We start from the raw sequence: 18,517 nt of genomic DNA, 5'->3' as shown, positions 1-18,517 counted from the left end.
GAACTCAATCTCAGTCCTTTGAAGACTGAGATTGTAGCCGTTGTTCTTAAGCCTATTAGGTATTATGTCAGCCTGCATTTCAAAATCATTTTTCCCATTACAGTTTCCTTTAATACATTACAGCTGACCTTATGGGACTGCTCTTTGCCATTGCGGGTGATGGCAGTTTCCCGTAGGGAAGTACCCATTACGATCAGTGTTTTTAAAATAAGTATGCGTACCCAACCTCTGTCCTTTTTTGAAAATTACCAGGTCCAAGTAGTTAACCACTTCTATTTCATAATTGCCTGAGAAAGATATCTCATTTTTATTTACATTTGTTTCTTGCAGAAACCTTTTTAGCATGTCCTTTGGCCCCTGCCACATGATGATAACATCATTGATATATCTCCTATTTAGTTCAACTCCGGTCTGTTCTTACTATAAGTTTCCTCTTCCTCCCAGTTACTCATGAACACATTGGCAATGATGGGGGCATATTCAGCCCCCATTACTACGCCCTTCTTTTGTCTATACCATTTTCTATTGTACCAGAAGTAGTTGCTACCCATAGCTAGTTCTAATATCTTTAATATAAATTCTCCTTGCTTTGTCTTAAAACTAATGTCTTTATTTCACACCCACTCCACAGCTTTTAAAGCATCATCTTGTTTTATATTAGTATAAATTTAGTTTACATCAATACTGGCTAAAAAAACAACTGTCATTTACTCTTACTGCCTTATTTATATTAATAAGGTCCTTGTTATCCTTCAGGTGTGCCGGAAATCTCTGTGCCAATGGTTGTAAAAAGTGATCCAAATACTCCCCTAATCTTGTAAACACTGAATATACCCTACTGATTATGGGTCTCTTCAAGGGGTTATGGGCAACTTATCTTTCTGCTTATGCTTTTTTTATTCAGTTTTTTTTTTAGCTTCCCTTTATAATTATTACCTGAGTCTCCTCTAAGCAATTCATAAATACCCTGATCTGATAGTAGCTTATTATGCTCTCTCTCATAATCTTCCTTTTTACAGTAAGGAAAACAATCCACCCCCTTTATCAGCTGGTCTAAAGACCATATTTTTCCTATTCTCCAGCTCTTACAAACTCCTTTTTATATCCTTTTTATATCTAATTAGGTCAATTTTGATACCCTGAATGTCCTGTTCTACTAGCAACTTGAATACCTCCAAACAATGATTGTTATTCAACTTGGGGATAAAAGTAGAGTGGTTTCTTCGTCCACTATGTTAAAACTCTGTCTCTTCTGACTGAACTAAATCATTTTTGTCTGCATAATATTTTTTTATGTTCAATTTTCTCATGAATTTTTGTAAATCTATATATACATTGAACTTATTAATATTTTTACCTGGGCATATTTTATTCCCAATTCCACATTCTTAACTCATCATCAGTAAAACTGACATCACTTAAATTGAAAATCCCTTCCATTATGCTTCTCTTTTTCTTTTTCCTTCATCCCCCTCTATATTCTCTACGTCTTTTCTCTCTTCCTCTTCTCTCATCCACTGGTTGATATATGGGTTCCAACTCTGTGTCCTTTGTCCCTCTCATAGCCTCCTTTCTTGTGGGATAAACCTTCCTTTCCCCTGATATTAGGTCTCACTCTTCCCCTCCAGGAGCGTCCCCTGGGACCTTTCCCTAGAAAATCCCCTCTCTGTTGGTGCTGGCCTCTATTCGGAGTTCTATCATAAGATAGAGGCTCATACCTATTGTGCACTGGTACCCAATATTCTGGTCTATCATTCTGCCTTCTACTCAGGGCCATGGATAAGATGGTACCACCAGTCCTCCTGTATGGGGCCTCAGGGATGTGGGCAGGGAGGATGATTGGCATAGCAGGGGTCAATTACTGGAACCGATTCCCTGTATTGTTCTCTCTGCAGTAGCTGAAAGCTGGCTTATTCTCCTCTTTCTTCTGCTGGGATTCCACTACTGCAGAGAGCCATACAGAAGATTGGTTCTAGTAATTGCCCCCTCCCGGCTGCACCCATCACCCTCCCTGTGCACCATACATTTCCCCTGCTACCTAGGTCCCTCTGTGTGCCCCATCCCCACAGTGCTGCCGACTTTCCTTTTTCTCTTCCCAAGGACACAATAGCATCCGTCATGATGGAGAGTGTGGAAAGGGTCCAGTAAATAACTCTCATATACCAGCCCCTTCCTTTCCTGAATGAACATAATGAATAATTGGTACCGATCACTCACTGTGTTAATTCATAACGGAAGCATAGTAACCTGTGTTTTTTTGGTTTTTTTTGGATGTGGGGGCAGGGGAAGTCCCTATCATGTTGGCTGTATAGGGTTCCATGGTTTCTAACAGCAGCCCTGCTTCTACTCTCTCCCCTATAATTACTCTAGGGATTAGGTCTATTTTCCCAGGGGCCTTTTCTTCATTACCCACCACTGTGCATTTCCCTCCTTCTTTGCTCTAATGGTTGAGGGGCCCTGGGGGTTTGTGGTGCCTCCTTTGTTGGTACATCTCTCTCTTCCATAGATGTTCTAGAATCCCTTCCAGTCTCAACCCCTTCCTCCTGCTATTTATAAATCTTCTTTTGTTTATAGTCCTCATTGTCCTGTGATATTTTTTAATCTTATTTCTTTTGAGTATATTTATCCACGTTGGTAACAAACTCCTAGAGCTGTTGTATTTTATCTTTATACTCTGTTGTATATGCCAACGGTGTCAATTTCTCTGTTTGTATTTTATTTTCCACCAATTGCAATTTTTTTTTTTCATTCTCGATATTATCAACTCCAGTGGGTTTTTTTTCTCACTGTGATTAAAAAACCTAAACCACTCATCTTCCAGATTTTTATCTTCCAATCCATCATTTGGAGCCTCCTCCCACCTCAATCTCATGGGAGTGATCCTACCTTTTATGTATTGCTCCAGTGTTATTACATTCCACTATGTCCCAATTTGTTTATCTGGGGAATTCTTTAGTTGTTTAATTCCTTGTTCCATATAAGTATTAACTGTGTTATGTGTAACAGCAAATACGTCTTCAGTCTTAATATTTCTGTTATTAACAAAATTAAAAATCTCGATAGCTGTGTATGTGCAATCCTGCCAATGCAGTGAATAAGAGCAGAATATATATGTATGTGTACACCTGCGCTATGTCAATAAATATACCCAGTGTACTGACCAAAACTTACATGTGTTTCCAAATCTCAACGATCAGCTCTACCAGTTGGAAAATGATTCTTTATTAAGGTAAGCATGAAATATTGTATATTCATATTGTATATTTCTTTCATCTGGAAAGCAGAGCTCTCTTTTTTTCACATGATTTGCTATATCTCAGTACAGCCTATTTAGAGAAACATTTACAGACCTCAATAGCTCAAACTGAAATTTACACACACTAAGGAATGGCTCATTCCAATGACAGTGCCCTGTCTCATGTTTCAGTCAGACAAAACAACCTTAATGCACAGTTCACTGTGCATCATTTGAATGTATATACACAATTAAAAAAGGGATATGAAACAGTTTTTAAAAAAATCAAACATTAAAATTTAAATTTGCAATTGTTTTATTTGTACTTTCCAACTTACCCTTGCTTCACTAGTTCAAACACTGAAAAACAAAAACAGAAACAAGTTTTATTAATATTATTGCAAGCAGAGAAGAAAGATAACTGAAATATCCAAAGCTTATGGTGCAAAAATCTAACAGCTAATTGAAATCTGGAGGAATGCTACATGGAAATGCAACCTTATCCTCTAGAACAGGCACTCTTAACCATTTTGCCTGGGAGAAACCCTTGAAACAATTTTCAGCTCTCAGGGAACACATGCATAAACCTAATCAGAATTACAGCTCACAGTTCATTAGCATGGTCAGTAAAATGTAGATATATTAATCGAGTTGTCAATGCTCTTGTCAGTAGAGAATATATTTATGTGGTTATGTTGGCCAACTTCTTATTCATATTTGTATGCTAAAGTCTGTAGTATTATTATTATACAGTATTTATATAGCGCCAAAAGGTTTGCTCAGCGCTGTACATTATAGTGGGGGACAGTACATGAGACAATACAGTAACAAAACAATACACAAGGGGTTCAAGTAAGAAGGTAGAGTGAACTACAGTTGATTCTACTGTTATTTTCCTACTACTAATATTTTTTTTTTATTTTTAGATTATCCAAATAGGTCTAGCTTCCCTGTATTTCAAATACACATGTAGAATTTAGTGATGCACATATATAACAGCTGAAAATAGGGTTATCTGTGTTTTGCAGCTAGATAAAAAAAGGTGCAGATAATGGTAACGAACTTCAATGCAAAATCGCGTCTCATTGACGTCAATGCAAAATCATGTTCCATTGACTTCAATGAAAAGTTGTGTCCCACTGACTTCAATGCAAAATTGTGTTTCATTGATTTCAGTGCAAAATCACGTCCCATTGACTTCAATGCAAAAACTCCCCCTATTAACTTCAATGCAAAAACACCTCTATTTAAGGTTTTTTTTCATTTTATATATATATTTAATTTTATTTTCTGTCCACTTTTTGTGTGTTACTTTCAACAAAGGCTATTTTATGTTACTGGATTGTATTTATTAAATTGATATCCATTTAAATTCATGATATTAATTAAAAAATTTGAATACAATACGATTATATATAAAAATAAAAATATTTTTAAAAAACTGTCCATTTTGGTTTCAGTTTTCAGCCAATTTCAGTTCAGAATTTTCATTTCGGTGCACCACTAGTAGAACATGTTCGCTACCACAAGTCCAGTTAGTGGATTGCCAGGGAAATTCAGGAGAGGTAATTCAGATGGGAGAGTCAATATCATCCACTATCCTTCTCTTCCATGCAATGAAGCAACCATTATCGATGGCCTCTCAAATCTCCTGACAAAACTAATAAATGAATTGCAGTTTAAAAAAAGAAATGAATTATTTTCAATCACAATCTCTTGCAGAACCTTAGGTGAGAAGCCTTGTTTTATAAAGAGAGCTATATATAGAATATATATATCTGGGAACTTTTACCCACCATCCTAGCAGCCTTACTGAAACTTGTATCCAATCACCTGGCTAGATATGCCAATAACAAACTTGGGCAACCCAAATGCTATAAATGCAATAAAAAAAATAAAAGGTTTCTTACAGTGAAAACTGCATATTAAAAACATTTAGCAGATCCAAAGATATAGGCTACTATAGTTATATATGAATCTTGACTTTTCAAATACACGATATTGCCAAACGTATTGGGACAGTCCTCCAAATCATTGGATTCAGGTGTTCCAATCACCTCCATGGCTACTGGTGCATAAAATCAAGCCCCTAGGCATGCAGACTGCTTCTACAAACATTTATGAAAGAATGGGTTGCTCTCCAGAACTCAGTGAATTCAAGCGTGGTACTTTGATAGGTTGCCACTTGTGCAATAAGTCCATCTGTGACATTTCCTTGATACTAAATATTCCACAATCAACTGTTAGTGGTATTATAACAAAGTGGAAGCAACTGGGAAAAACAGCAACTCAGCCACGAAGTGGTAGGCCACGTAAAATGACAGAGCGGGGTCAGTACATGCTGAAGTGCGCAGAAGTTGCCAACTGTCTGCAGAGTCAATAGCTAAAGACCTCCAAACTTTGTGTGGCCTTCAGATTAGCACAACAACAGTGCATAGAGAGCTTCATGGAATGGGTTTCCATGGCCAAGAAGCTGCATCCAAGTCTTACATCACCAAGTGCAATGCAAAGCGTTGGATGCAGTGGTGTAAAGCACGCCACCACTGGACTCTAGAACACTGGAAACGTGTTCTCTGGAGTGACCAATCACGCTTCTCTGTCTGGCAATCCCATGGACATGTCTGGGTTTGGCGGTTGCCTTGAGAACGGTACTTGCCTGACTGCATTGTGCAAAGTGTAAAGTTTGGTGGAGCAAGGATTATGGTATGGGGTTATTTTTCAGGAGTTGGGCTTGGCCCCTTAGTTCCAGTGAAGGGAACTCTTAAGGCACCAGAATACCAAGACATTTTGGACAATTTCATGATCCCAACTTTGTGGGAAGCAATTGGGGATGGCCCCTTCCTGTTCCAACATGACTGAGCACCAGTGTACAAAGCAAGGTCCATAAAGACATGGATGAGAAAGTTGGGGGTGGAGGAACTTGACTGGCCTGCACAGAGTCCTGACCTCAACTCCATAGAACACCTTTGGGATGAATTAGAGCGGAGACTGTGAGCCAGGCCTTCTCGTCCGACATCAGTGCCTGACCTCACAAATGTGCTTCTGGAAGAATGGTCAAACATTCCCATAGACACACTCCTAAACATTGTGGACAGCCTTCTCAGAAGAGTTGAAGCTGTTATAGCTGCAAAGGGAGAGCTAACTCAATATTGAACCCTACAGACTAAGGTTGGGATGCCATTAAAGTTCATGTGCGTGTAAAGGCAGGCAACCCAATACTTTTTGGCAATATAGTGTATATGTAGAGCTTTGGCCTGCAACTTCAATCTCCCAAGCCTCCTTATTCATCAGTGCAGTTGTCCATCACATTAAAAAATTAAAGGGGAGGTTCAGATGGAGGTGGGGCTAGGCCTAGGTTTTATAAGAAATGCTAAAGAAATCATATAATGCCCATAACCTACATCTCTGGATCTAGTAATCCTCCAGACTTGTAGTTTTCATTGACAGAATGCTCTGGTTACGTATCTTTCATTATATACTCAATATAAACAGAACCAGTTTGTGACTGGCTTGCAAAATCGAGTCCTGCTAATATTTTTCCTTTCTGGTAACCATTATTACAAACATGCATGTCTGAATGACTAAAATCTGCAATGTTTGTTGATTAGGCTAAAAAATGTGCATTGCTTAAGAGGGAACTTTAAGTTTCGGTGTCATTTGGCCATATTGTGAAATTAGCCTTCCTGTGTGGTCAGTTGCTAAAATTCAAATATTTGTTGCATCTGTTTGTTCAATAGCCAGTTTAACTTGCCTTTCTATGTTTTGTTTCTCTATTGGCTCATGTACACTGGAGCAAAATAAGTAATTTTTCAGATCTGCATGGTTCTTTCTTTTTTTACAGATCTGCATTTATAGTCATTGTGGTTGATGTACTAAAGACAAATAGACTGTGCATGTTTCGTGAATGAGGGGAAGCTGTGCTGACTACCATCATCCAATCATGAGCAAGCAAAAGTGCTGTTTTTTTTTTTTTTCTTGTACGTGGTTGGGTATTTTTTGCGAAGTGAAGCTTCATCACATTCACTAAACTATGGAGCAACTGCACTTGCAAAGTGCACAGCCTATTTGCCTCTAGTAAATCAACCCCAATTTGTCCATGCACATAGCAGGATTTAGCTCTGTAATTTAGAGCAGCTAAATGTGTTTCAGGGACTTGCCCCTTGCTCATCTCTCACCATGTGTATGACATACTATCCGTATCTGGGACATGTCACTTCAGGTAGACACGCCATCATAGTGATCCCACTGGCTGCCATCCACACGCCCTTCCTACTGTCCTGAGGTTACTGGACTGAGCAACCTATATAATAGAATATCTGGGTGTGTTTTCAGGGTGGGGGTATTTGTGGAGGTGTTATCAGGATGGGAGGTTTGATCAGGGTGGGGGCATCTGGGGGTATAATCAGGGTGGGGATATATGGGGAGATGTTATCAGGGTGTGTGTGTGTGTAGGGGTAGGGGGGGCTATCTGGGGAGGTGTTATCAGGGTGGGGGTATCTAGAAGTGTAATCTGGGTGGGAGTATCTGGGGGGGTCATATCTAGGGGGTACCATAAGTTGGTGGTATATGGGGAGGTGAACCGGGGGGGGGGGTGTCTGGTGGTGTAATCTGGCTAGGGGTATCTGGGGGCTGTGATCTGGGATTTTGTTTATGGGGGGGAACCCAGCCATTGGAAGTTTTAGTTTGTCTCTCCTACCAGCTGTTCAGCACAATTCAATTTTCAATGGTGTTTGACATCCTTCATGCTACGTCCCATCACATTACGGATACAGCATGAGGAGGTATCAGTGACCCCTCATTGGTACCTCCTTCATGTGGTGGAGGGGGTGGTAGGAGAATGATGGGGATGGGGGGCTGAAAAATGCTCAATATAAACAGAACCGGTTTGTGACTGGCTTGCAAAATCGAGTCCTGATAATATTTTTCCTTTCTGGTAACTAGATGACGTTCAGAGCACATTTTATACCCAATTCATGCAAAACTCCACGTGATCCCAAGGGGTTCACATACTTTTTCTTGCAACTGTATATGGCTGGTCAAACCAATTGAAAGTAATATACCTTCTCTATAATTAATTGATCTTATGTCAACAGTCATTCAGCAAGAATATTGTCCATATTCTTACATATAGACATAACATATGGAGGGAGACTCGTCAGATCTCTATATCAAGTATAACGATAAAAGTTTAGAAAAGAAGAATGCAAAAATGTGTAAGTCACATAGAACATTATATTTTGCCAGTAGTGCTGTGGAACATCCAGGTGCTCTTTTGCAAACTTCAAACGTGCTGCAATATTCTTTCTGGACAGCAATGGCTTCCTCCATAGTGTCCTCCCATGTACTCCATTCTTGTTTAATGTTTTCCTTATTGTAGATGTGTCAACAAAAATGTTAGCATGTGCCAGAGATTTCTGTAGGTCTTTAGCTGACACTCTGGGATTCTTCTTTACCTCATGCAGCATTCTGCGCTGTGCTCTTGCAGTCATTTTTACAGGACGACCACGCCTAGGGAGAGTAGCAACAGTACTAAACTTTCTCCATTTGTAGACAGTCTGTCTTACCATGGACACATGAACATCAAGGCTTTTGGAGATACTTTTGTAACCCTTTCCAGCTTCATGCAAGTCAACAATTCTTGATCGTAGGTCTTCTGAGAGCTCTTTTCTGCGAGGCATGGTTCACATTAGACAGTGCTTCTTGAAACCAGTAAACCCAAAACAGGTGTGTGTTTTTTAAGGGCAGGACAGCTGTCAGCACCACATCCAATATCATCACACTGATTGGAGTCAAGGTTGGCTCACTCCTGGCTCCAATTAGCTCTGGGAGAAGTCATTAAGCTAGGGCCTCACATACTTTTTCCTCCCTGCACTGTGAATGTTTACATGTTATGTGCAATTAAACCATGGCAATATCTAATGTTTGTGTAGTATTATGTTCAGCAGACTGTGTTCTTCTATTGTTGTGACTTAGATGACGTTCAGAGCACATTTTATCCCCAATTCATGCAAAACTCCACGTAATCCCAAGGGGTTCACATACTTTTTCTTGCAACTGTACTTGCAGTGGGAGAGGGGATCAGTAAAGCAAGGATTTACCCCCCTTCCTGACCAGGCCAGTTTTTGTGATACAGCGATGCATTACTTTAACTGCCAATTGCGCAGTCATGCAACACTGTACATAAATGAGATTTATGTCCTTTTTCCCCCACAAATAGAGCTTTCTTTTGGTGATATTTGATCACCTGTGCGTTTTTTATTTCTAAACAAAAAAAGAACGAAAATCTTGAAAATAAAAACAATATTTTTTACTTTTTGCTATAAAACATCCAGTAAAAAAAATTCAAAAATCAAATTTCGTCATAAATTTAGGCCAAAATGTATTCTGGGACATGTCTTTGCTAAAAAAAATACCAATACGTGTAAATTAATTTTTTTATACTAGTAATGGTGGCGATGAGCGACTTATAGCGGGACTGCGTCGGGCATTCTGACATTGGGTGGGAACTGACTAACTGCCATTGACATCCCAATGACACTAATACAGTGATCAGTGCTAATAAAAAACACTGACACTGTACTAATGGCACTGGGCAGATAGGGGTTAACATCTGGGACGACCAATGGTTTAACTGTGTGTGTTTTACTAGGGAAACATGGTGCTGTGTATTTCTCTGCTGTGCAGAATGGTATTGCTGGCAGGAGAGACCTGTGTTGTTTACACACACCCCTGTCACTGTTTCTCAGTGACTGTCAGGTCCGGCCAGGACCTGGTGACTGACATCTGTAAACGCCAATGGCGGCGCAGGTAGGGCAGTGAGCGCACCCCCTACCCGGAAATGCAAATTACGTACAGTCAGGTCCATAAATATTGGGACATCGACACAATTCTAACATTTTTGGCTCTATACACCACCACAATGGATTTGAAATGAAACTAACAAGATGTGCTTTAACTGCAGACTGTCGGCTTTAATTTGAGGGTATATCCATCCAAATCAGGTGAACGGTGTAGGAATTACAACAGTTTGCATATGTGTCTCCCACTTGTTAAGAGACCAAAAGTAATGGGACAATTGGCTTCCCAGCTGTTCCATGGCCAGGTGTTTGTTATTCCCTCATTATCCCAATTACAATGAGCAGATAAAAGGTCCAGAGTTCATTTCAAGTGTGCTATTTGCATTTGGAATCTGTTACTGTCAACTCTCAAGATGAGATCCAAAGAGCTGTCACGATCAGTGAAGAAAGCCATCATTAGGCTGAAAAAACAAAACAAACCCATCAGAGAGATAGCAAAAACATTAGGCTTGGCCAAAACAACTGTTTGGAACATTCTTAAAAAGAAGGAACGCACCGGTGAGTTCAGCAACACCAAAAGACCCGGAAGACCACGGAAAACAACTGTGGTGGATGACCGAAGAATTCTTTCCCTGGTGAAGAAAACACCCTTCACAACAGTTGGCCAGATCAAGAACACTCTCCAGGAGGTAGGTGTATGTGTGTCAAAGTCAACAATCAAGAGAAGACTTCACCAGAGTGAATACAGAGGGTTCACCACAAGATGTAAACCATTGGTGGGCCTCAAACAGGAAGGCCAGATTAAAGTTTGCCAAACGCCATCTAAAAAAGCCTTTACAGTTCAGGAACAACATCCTATGGACAGATGAGACCAAGATCAACTTGTACCAGAGTGATGGGAAGAGAAGAGTATGGAGAAGGAAAGGAACTGCTCATGATCCTAAGCATACCACCTCATCAGTGAAGCATGGTGGTGGTAGTGTCATGGCATGGGCATGTATGGCTGCCAATGGAACTGGTTCTCTTGTATTTATTGATGATGTGACTGCTGACAAAAGCAGCAGGATGAATTCTGAAGTGTTTCGGGCAATATTATCTACTCATATTCAGCCAAATGCTTCAGAACTCATTGGACGCCGCTTCACAGTGCAGATGGACAATGACCCAAAGCATACTGCAAAAGCAACCAAAGAGTTTTTTTAAGGGAAAGAAGTGGAATGTTATGCAATGGCCAAGTCAATCACCTGACCTGAATCCGATTTGAGCATGCATTTCACTTGCTGAAGACAAAACTGAAGGGAAAATGCCCCAAGAACAAGTAGGAACTGAAGACAGTTGCTGTAGAGGCCTGGCAGAGCATCACCAGGGATGAAACCCAGCATCTGGTGATGTCTATGCGTTCCAGACTTCAGGCTGTAATTGACTGCAAAGGATTTGCAACCAAGTATTAAAAAGTGAAAGTTTGATTTATGATTATTATTCTGTCCCATTACTTTTGGTCCCTTAACAAGTGGTGAGCACATATGCAAGCTGTTGTAATTCCTACACCGTTCACCTGATTTGCATGTAAATACCCTCAAATTAAAGCTGACAGTCTGCAGTTAAAGCACATCTTGTTTGTTTCATTTTAAATCCATTGTGGTGGTGTATAGAGCCAAAAATTTTAGAATTGTGTCGATGTCCCAATATTTATGGATCTCACTGTATATATACACATGATTTTGCGCAGCCATGGTGCCCTGTGGCAGTATTTCTGCTATAGTGCGGAGGGTAAGTGGTTAAAACACTCCCCAAACGCCCAATGTGCATTTTTGAAGAGTTCAAGCATTTTACAAACGTTAAAACCACACCACAAATGCCTATAATATAATGTAATGTTATTAACGTGCAGCAACCACAACACAAATGCCTTGCAAACTCCTGCCAGCGTGTTTCTGAAGCATAAACATCAACGTGAGTGGGAGGCCTTGAGAGGCTTCAAACTCCTCCTGACTGGACATGAGGCTTCAATTTTGACGCGAAGCTAACGCTTCATGTTTTGATAATGTGAACAGCACTGTGTGCTGCCCATAGTATCATTTGCATAGGCATTTGAGGAGCGTTAAAAACACCCCTCAAACGCCTGCTTTCAATGCCAGTGTGAACTAGGCCTTACTCATGTAATCCAAAGCATTGCAGATGACGATGGCACACCACATAGAGAAGTACCAGTGTCAGCCATTGAAGCAGCTGTAGCCACCGGAGTAAATTATGAGAGAGATTTGTAGCCACTACAGATCTCTGTTAGGCATGTTTCACATAGGCTTCAGCTTGCATAGGAGTGTGAACAGCAAGCTTTTAGCATTTGCAGAGCTCAGATCATAACACAGCACAGATCATAATAGGGAGTGCTGACTGTCACTTTAAACAAGCTGCCAGCAGGCTTCAGGACTACTTGAAAGCCTGCTAGCAGCTTTTTAAAAATGACAATCAGCACTCCCAATCAGATCTGAGTATAGTATTTCCAAAGAGGAACTGAAGGGAGCTTTAAAGGCCTAAAGAAAGCTACTTGAAGCTTGCCAAAAGCTTTGAAAAAATTTATAAAAGATTGCTATTCACACTGCTCTTATACAAGCTGAAGCCCATGTGAAACAGGCTTAACAAAGATGTTGTTGTGACATGGCCCTAATAAGGCTACATTTGCCCCTGTCATCCATGCTCTGCATTTTAAACACAGTGGGTTTCAGGGGAGTTTTACCAGCTTTTATATCCACAGCCATGATTTTTGCTTAAAACCATAACAAAGTCATAATAAATCCAGGCACTCGATCATTACTTGTTTTATTACTGGCATTTGTTAGGAATATATCCACTAGCTAAGGAACAGGCACTATGCTGAGTATATAAAGCTGCTTTTGTGTGCCTAATGTGTTAGTTAATGTTTACATAAACATAATGCACATCATACAAAAATTTGACACTTTCTGGGTTTACCTTTCTGTTGCTGTTTCCTATGACTTTCCACACATTGCCAATATGTTTTGAGCATACCAAAAGTGCAAAAAGAAGACTTTTATCTGAATACACAGTACCCATAATGCACCAAAACACTGAACTGTGAGTATACCGAGTCTACTTAATACTGAAAATAGTGTCTTTCAGTGAAGTGGCTTTCAGATCTCATATTTCACATTTCTTTAGACTAGCACTTCGTTCTTGCAATTAGGTTCCAGTGCTTCTCATAAAGTTCTAGTTACTGAACTATTATATGTTCCAATTATTGTCACATCTGTTGTTCTGTCACTGGTTTACAATGCAACAGAGTGCTGGTAGCATTATGTAATGTTGGAGAAAACGTCTTCCACTTATAGGTTCTATCAGAAGGCTATGCAGCACAACTAGAATCAGTGTGGCTGTGAATATTACACTGCATATAACAGGACCACAGCTATACACTGTGCTGGCCTCGAAACTACCTACAAAAGTGTCACAAATACATATCTACAGAACAGAGCACATATAATTATTACATTCATGGTTTTCTCTAGTCATTGATTAAGAATCTTTTGATCAGTTCAGGTCACAGTAGAATAATAGAAAGTAGTAATAGAAGTAGCTATGAAATATATCACATTCACCATAAAAGATTTTATAGAGCTAAACCTAAGTGCTTCTATAAAGTGATGAATCCACCAGAAGTGGGTCAGAGATGTGAGGTTAAGACATTACACAGAGCACAGAATTTTATAAATTAAGTGTTTGAAGAAAAGGATAAGGTTCTATACCCATGTATAGATGGTCCTCGCTGGGGTCATCCAGTACCTAACAAAACAAGAGAAAGAGAGATGAGATTGCTACAGAGAATGATATATATATATATGGATTAACAATTAAAGTAGTAATAAACCCTCAACTTCACTATGGTTGAAAATGAACTTTGATTTGACTCCACTAACCTTTAGAAAAATGTTTTTAAATGAAAAAACTTGAACCAAAAATTTACTAGTTTATGGATAGCATTACATCCGGACAAGATTTTGAAAGCCACAGTATGCCATTAACAAGCAATGTCCCATCCATCCAACTGTTTGAAACTGGTTGCAATGCATCTGAATGTTCTCCTAAATACTCTAGGAGCACCCAAGTTGGAATTGGACTGAAAACGCTAACTAGAATTTTTAGGATGCCTTTATATTAGATGTTCAAATACATTTTGCACAAGTGACCTTAACTGTTTAAGCTAAATTCCAGACAAACAGCTAAATATACATGAAATAAATATGCTGTATGGTAGCAGTATTATCTGCTGAAGGATTTGTATTTCTGTCCATCCAGTTCTGAGATTTGCTACACAGTACAGCCTGGTCTGTTAGTTTAAGAGACCTGCGAGTTCTCTACTGCGTTCAAAAACCACATATAGGACTTGCCCTTAACTCAGCCTGTGATTAGTCAGTACACAAGAAGCAGCACAATGATGAGCTCATCTTTCTGTCTTCTTCTATCATGTTCTTTGTTAGCACAGTAGCACTACATCAGAACAGATTGGCTTCCTGTGCTCCTTTTCCCTGTGATGGCAAGTCAGATCCAACTATTTACACTGCTTGCATGAAGAAAATAAATTCTATATTACAGTATCTCACAGAAGTGAGTACACCCCTCACATGTTTGTAAATATTTTATCTTTTCATGTGACAACACTGAAGAAATGACACTTTGCTACAATGTGACGTAGTGAGTGTACAGCTTGTATAACAGTGTAAATTTGCTGTCCCCTCAAAATACCTCAACACACAGTCATTAATGTCTAAACCACTGGCAACAAAAGTGAGTACACCCCTAAGTGAAAATGTCCAAATTGGGCCCAAAGAGTCAATATTTTGTGTGGCCACCATTATTTTCCAGCACTGCTGTAACCCTCTTGGGCACGGAGTTCACCAGAGCTTCACAGGTTGCCACTGGAGTCCTCTTCCACTCCTCCATGACGACATCACGGAGCTGGGGGATGTTAGAGACCTTGTGCTCCTCCACCTTCCGTTTGAGGATGCCCCACAGATGCTCAATAGGGTTTAGGTCTGGAGACCTGCTTGGCCAGTCCATCACCTTTACCCTCAAATTCTTTAGCAAGGCAGTGGTTGTCTTGGAGGTGTGTTTGGGGTCGTTATCATGTTGGAATACTGCCCTGCAGCCTAGTCTCCAAAGGGAGGGGATCATGTTCTGCTTCAGTATGTCACAGTACATGTTGGCATTCATGGTTCCCTCAATGAACTGTAGCTCCCCAGTGTCGGTAGCACTCATGCAGCCCCAGACCATGACACTCCCACCACCATGCTTGACTGTAGGCAAGACACACTTGTCTTCGTATTCCTCATCTGGTTGTCGCCACACACGCTTGACACCATCTGAACCAAATCAGTTTATCTTGGTTTCATCAGACCACAGGACATGGTTCCAGTAATCCATTTCCTTAGTCTGCTTGTCTTCAGCAAACTGTTTGCAGGCTCTCTTGTGCATCATCTTTAGCAGAAGCTTCCTTCTGGGATGACAGCCATGCAGACCAATTTGATGCAGTGTGCGGTAATCAGTCTGTATACGCATTAAAGCATGCTTGTTATACTCACTGTGGAACCTAAGGGGTTAATCCTCTGCATTGTGCAAAAAGGCCATTTGATCCTTACTTCTCTGTTCCTCCCTTTTTCAAGCGACCACCTCTTTATCCTGATAAGACAGACTTAACCGTAGGCATTTGCACATGCTCAATTTAGTGTGTATTGCTAGAGAAGTTTTTTTTTCTTGGGAAAGCACTGTCCAGACAGAGGTCAGGGGTTTTACATCCTCCTAGAGCAGAAAGAAAACTCCTCCTACAAGCTTTAGCTAGTGCTTTGCTGGACACAGATAGAAGCCACAAGACTGCTCTAACTTCTGATGAGAACAGGTATTTAGCAGTTTATATTTACTAAAATAATTGCATTTCCATGTTGTGTGTACTGTGAGAGACCAGATATAGTGAATGCAGGGTCCTGGGCTTAGCAAAACTTTAATATCAGCTGATTAAGTCTCAACTGATAGCCTAAAAAAAGGTGTCTCATTACCAAGGTGTCACACATGAAACATCTCATGATGGGTAAAAGCAAATAACTCTCTGAAGACTTTCGCAACCTTATTGTTGCAAAACATACTAATGGCACAGGTTACATTAGAATTTCTAAACTTCTAAATGTTCCGATGAGCACTGTTGAAGCCATTATATGGAGGTGGAAAGAACATTATTTCACCGTAAACCAGCCACAACCAGCTGCTCCTTGCAAGATTTATGACAGAGGAGTGAAAAGAATTATCAGCAGAGTTGTCCAAGAACCAAGGACCACTTGTGGAGAGCTTCAGAAAGACCTGGAATTAGCAGGTACAGTTGTTTCAAAGAAAACAATAAGTAATGTACTCAGCCGCCATGGCCTATATGCACGCTCACCACGCAAGACTCCACTGCTGAAGGAAAAGCATGTTGAAGCTTGTTTAAAGTTTGCTGCACAACATTTAGACAAGCCTGTGAGAGAATATAGTCTGGTCAGATGAGACCAAAATTGAACTCTTTGGATGCCATAATACAAAGCATGTTTGGAGGCCAAATGGCAATGCACATCACCCCTAAAACACCATACCAACATTGAAGTTTGGAGATGGGAATATCATGGTATGGGGCTGTTTTTCAGCATAGGGTATTAGCAAACTTCATATCATTGAAGGATGGATGAATGGGAAAAATGTACCAAGACATTCTTGATAAAAATTGGCTGCCATCTACTAGAATGATGAAGATGATACAAGGGTGGACATTTCAGCAAGACAATGATCCCAAACACAAAGCCAAGGAAACTCTCAATTGGTTTCAAAGAAAAAAAAAATACAGCGGCTAGAATGGCCCAGCCAATCACCTGACTTGAATTCAATAGAAAATCTATGGAAAGAACTAAAGATCAGCGTTCACAGAAGAATCTCACGGAACCTTCAAGATTTGTAGGCTCTCTGTGTGGAAGAATGGGCCAAAATCACACCTGAGCAATGCATGCGACTAGTTTCTCCATACAGGAGGAGTCTTGAAGCTGTCATTACCATTAAAGGATTTTGTACGAAGTTTTAAATAAATTTCAGTTAGCGTGTTCACTACTTTTTCCCTATGTCATTCCATTTTATTACACATAACTTAATTTCTGAACTTATTTGTTTTGGTTTCTTTGTATGTATGGATTGCATGGGTTGTTACAGACATGTGGTGAAAATTTCATGTCAATAGCACCTTTAGAAATATATTTACTGAGAAAAATGGTGACGTGTTCAATACTTATTTTAACCGCTGTATATTATAAAACAGTTTTCTCCCCTCAGCTCATGCACAATGCTTTGCATGGCTGTGCATAACACTAACACAGCACACTTAGTAAAACGGCACACAGCACACAGTTAACCCTTTGATTGCCCCAGATGTTAACCCCTTCCTGCCCAGTGCCATTAGTACAGTGTCAGTGCTTTTTATTAGCACTGATCACTGTATTGGTGTCATTGGGGATGTCAGCTACACCAAATCAGTTCCCCCCAGTGTCAGAATGTCCGCCGCAGTCCTGCTATAAGTCGCTGGTTGCCGCCATTATTAGTAAAAAATTAAAATAAAAAAAAAAAGCCTAGTATATATACCACCATTTGTAAACACTATAACTTTCATGTAAACCAATTCATTTACACATTTTGGGATTTTTTTTAGCAAAATGTGATGGTTATGCTTCAGGAACGCTCTGGCAGGGGTTTGCAGGGCATTTGTGTTGTGGTTGCAGCACGTTAATAACATTACAGTATATTATAGGCGTTTGTGGTGTGGCTTTAACGTTTGTAAAATGCTTAAACTCTTCAAAACATTGGCGTTTGGGGAGCGTTTTAACCGCTTACCCTCCACAGTATATCAGAAATACTGCCGCAGGTCGCCATGGCTGCACAAACTCACGTGTATATATATATGTGATTTGCATTTCTGGGTAGGGGGCGCACACACTACCCTACCCGTTGTGCCATTTGCGGCTACAGATGTTAACCACCGAGTCCCGGCTGGAGATTCCTTGCCGGCACCTGGCGATTGCTGAGAAACAGTGACAGGGGTGTGTGTAAACAACACAGATCTCTCCTGCCAGCAATAACATTCTGCACAGCAGAGAATTACACAGCACCATGTTTCCCTACTAAAACACACACAATAAAACAGCACATAGTTAATCCTTTGATCGCCCCAGATGTTAACCCCTATCTGCCCAGTGCCATTAGTACAGTGTCAGTGCTTTTTATTAGCACTGATCATTGTATTAGTGTCATTGGGATGTCAGTGGCAGTTAGTCAGTTCCCACACAGTGTCAGAATGCCCGCCGCAGTCCCGCTATAAGTCGCTGATCGCCACCATTACTAGTATAAAAAAATTAATTTACACTTATTGGTATTTTTTTCAGCAAAGACATGTAGCAGAATACAT

The 18,517-nt window shown here is 40.2% G+C and overlaps 1 protein-coding gene across 2 annotated transcripts in view; it reads right to left on the bottom strand.

Annotated features, from left to right (window-relative positions):
- CAMKK2 (calcium/calmodulin dependent protein kinase kinase 2) overlaps positions 1-18,517 on the bottom strand; it is a 180,863-nt gene that overhangs the window by 59,402 nt on the left and 102,944 nt on the right. For both annotated transcript variants that reach the window (XM_089676527.1, XM_089676534.1), the window contains exons 7-8: positions 13,797-13,833; positions 3,574-3,595 (exon numbers count right to left, since the gene is read on the bottom strand). In XM_089676527.1, coding sequence (XP_089532653.1) covers positions 3,574-3,595; positions 13,797-13,833 — 59 coding nt within the window. The remainder of the gene's footprint in view (positions 1-3,573; positions 3,596-13,796; positions 13,834-18,517) is intronic.

The sequence above is a fragment of the Staurois parvus genome, unplaced genomic scaffold, assembly GCF_062004578.1.
Source record: "Staurois parvus isolate SC_StPar_1 unplaced genomic scaffold, SC_StPar_1.0 ptg000014l, whole genome shotgun sequence".
Lineage (NCBI taxonomy): Eukaryota > Metazoa > Chordata > Amphibia > Anura > Ranidae > Staurois > Staurois parvus.
Note: the sequence above shows the minus strand (reverse complement) of the source record. Positions and strands in the feature narration are given on the sequence as shown.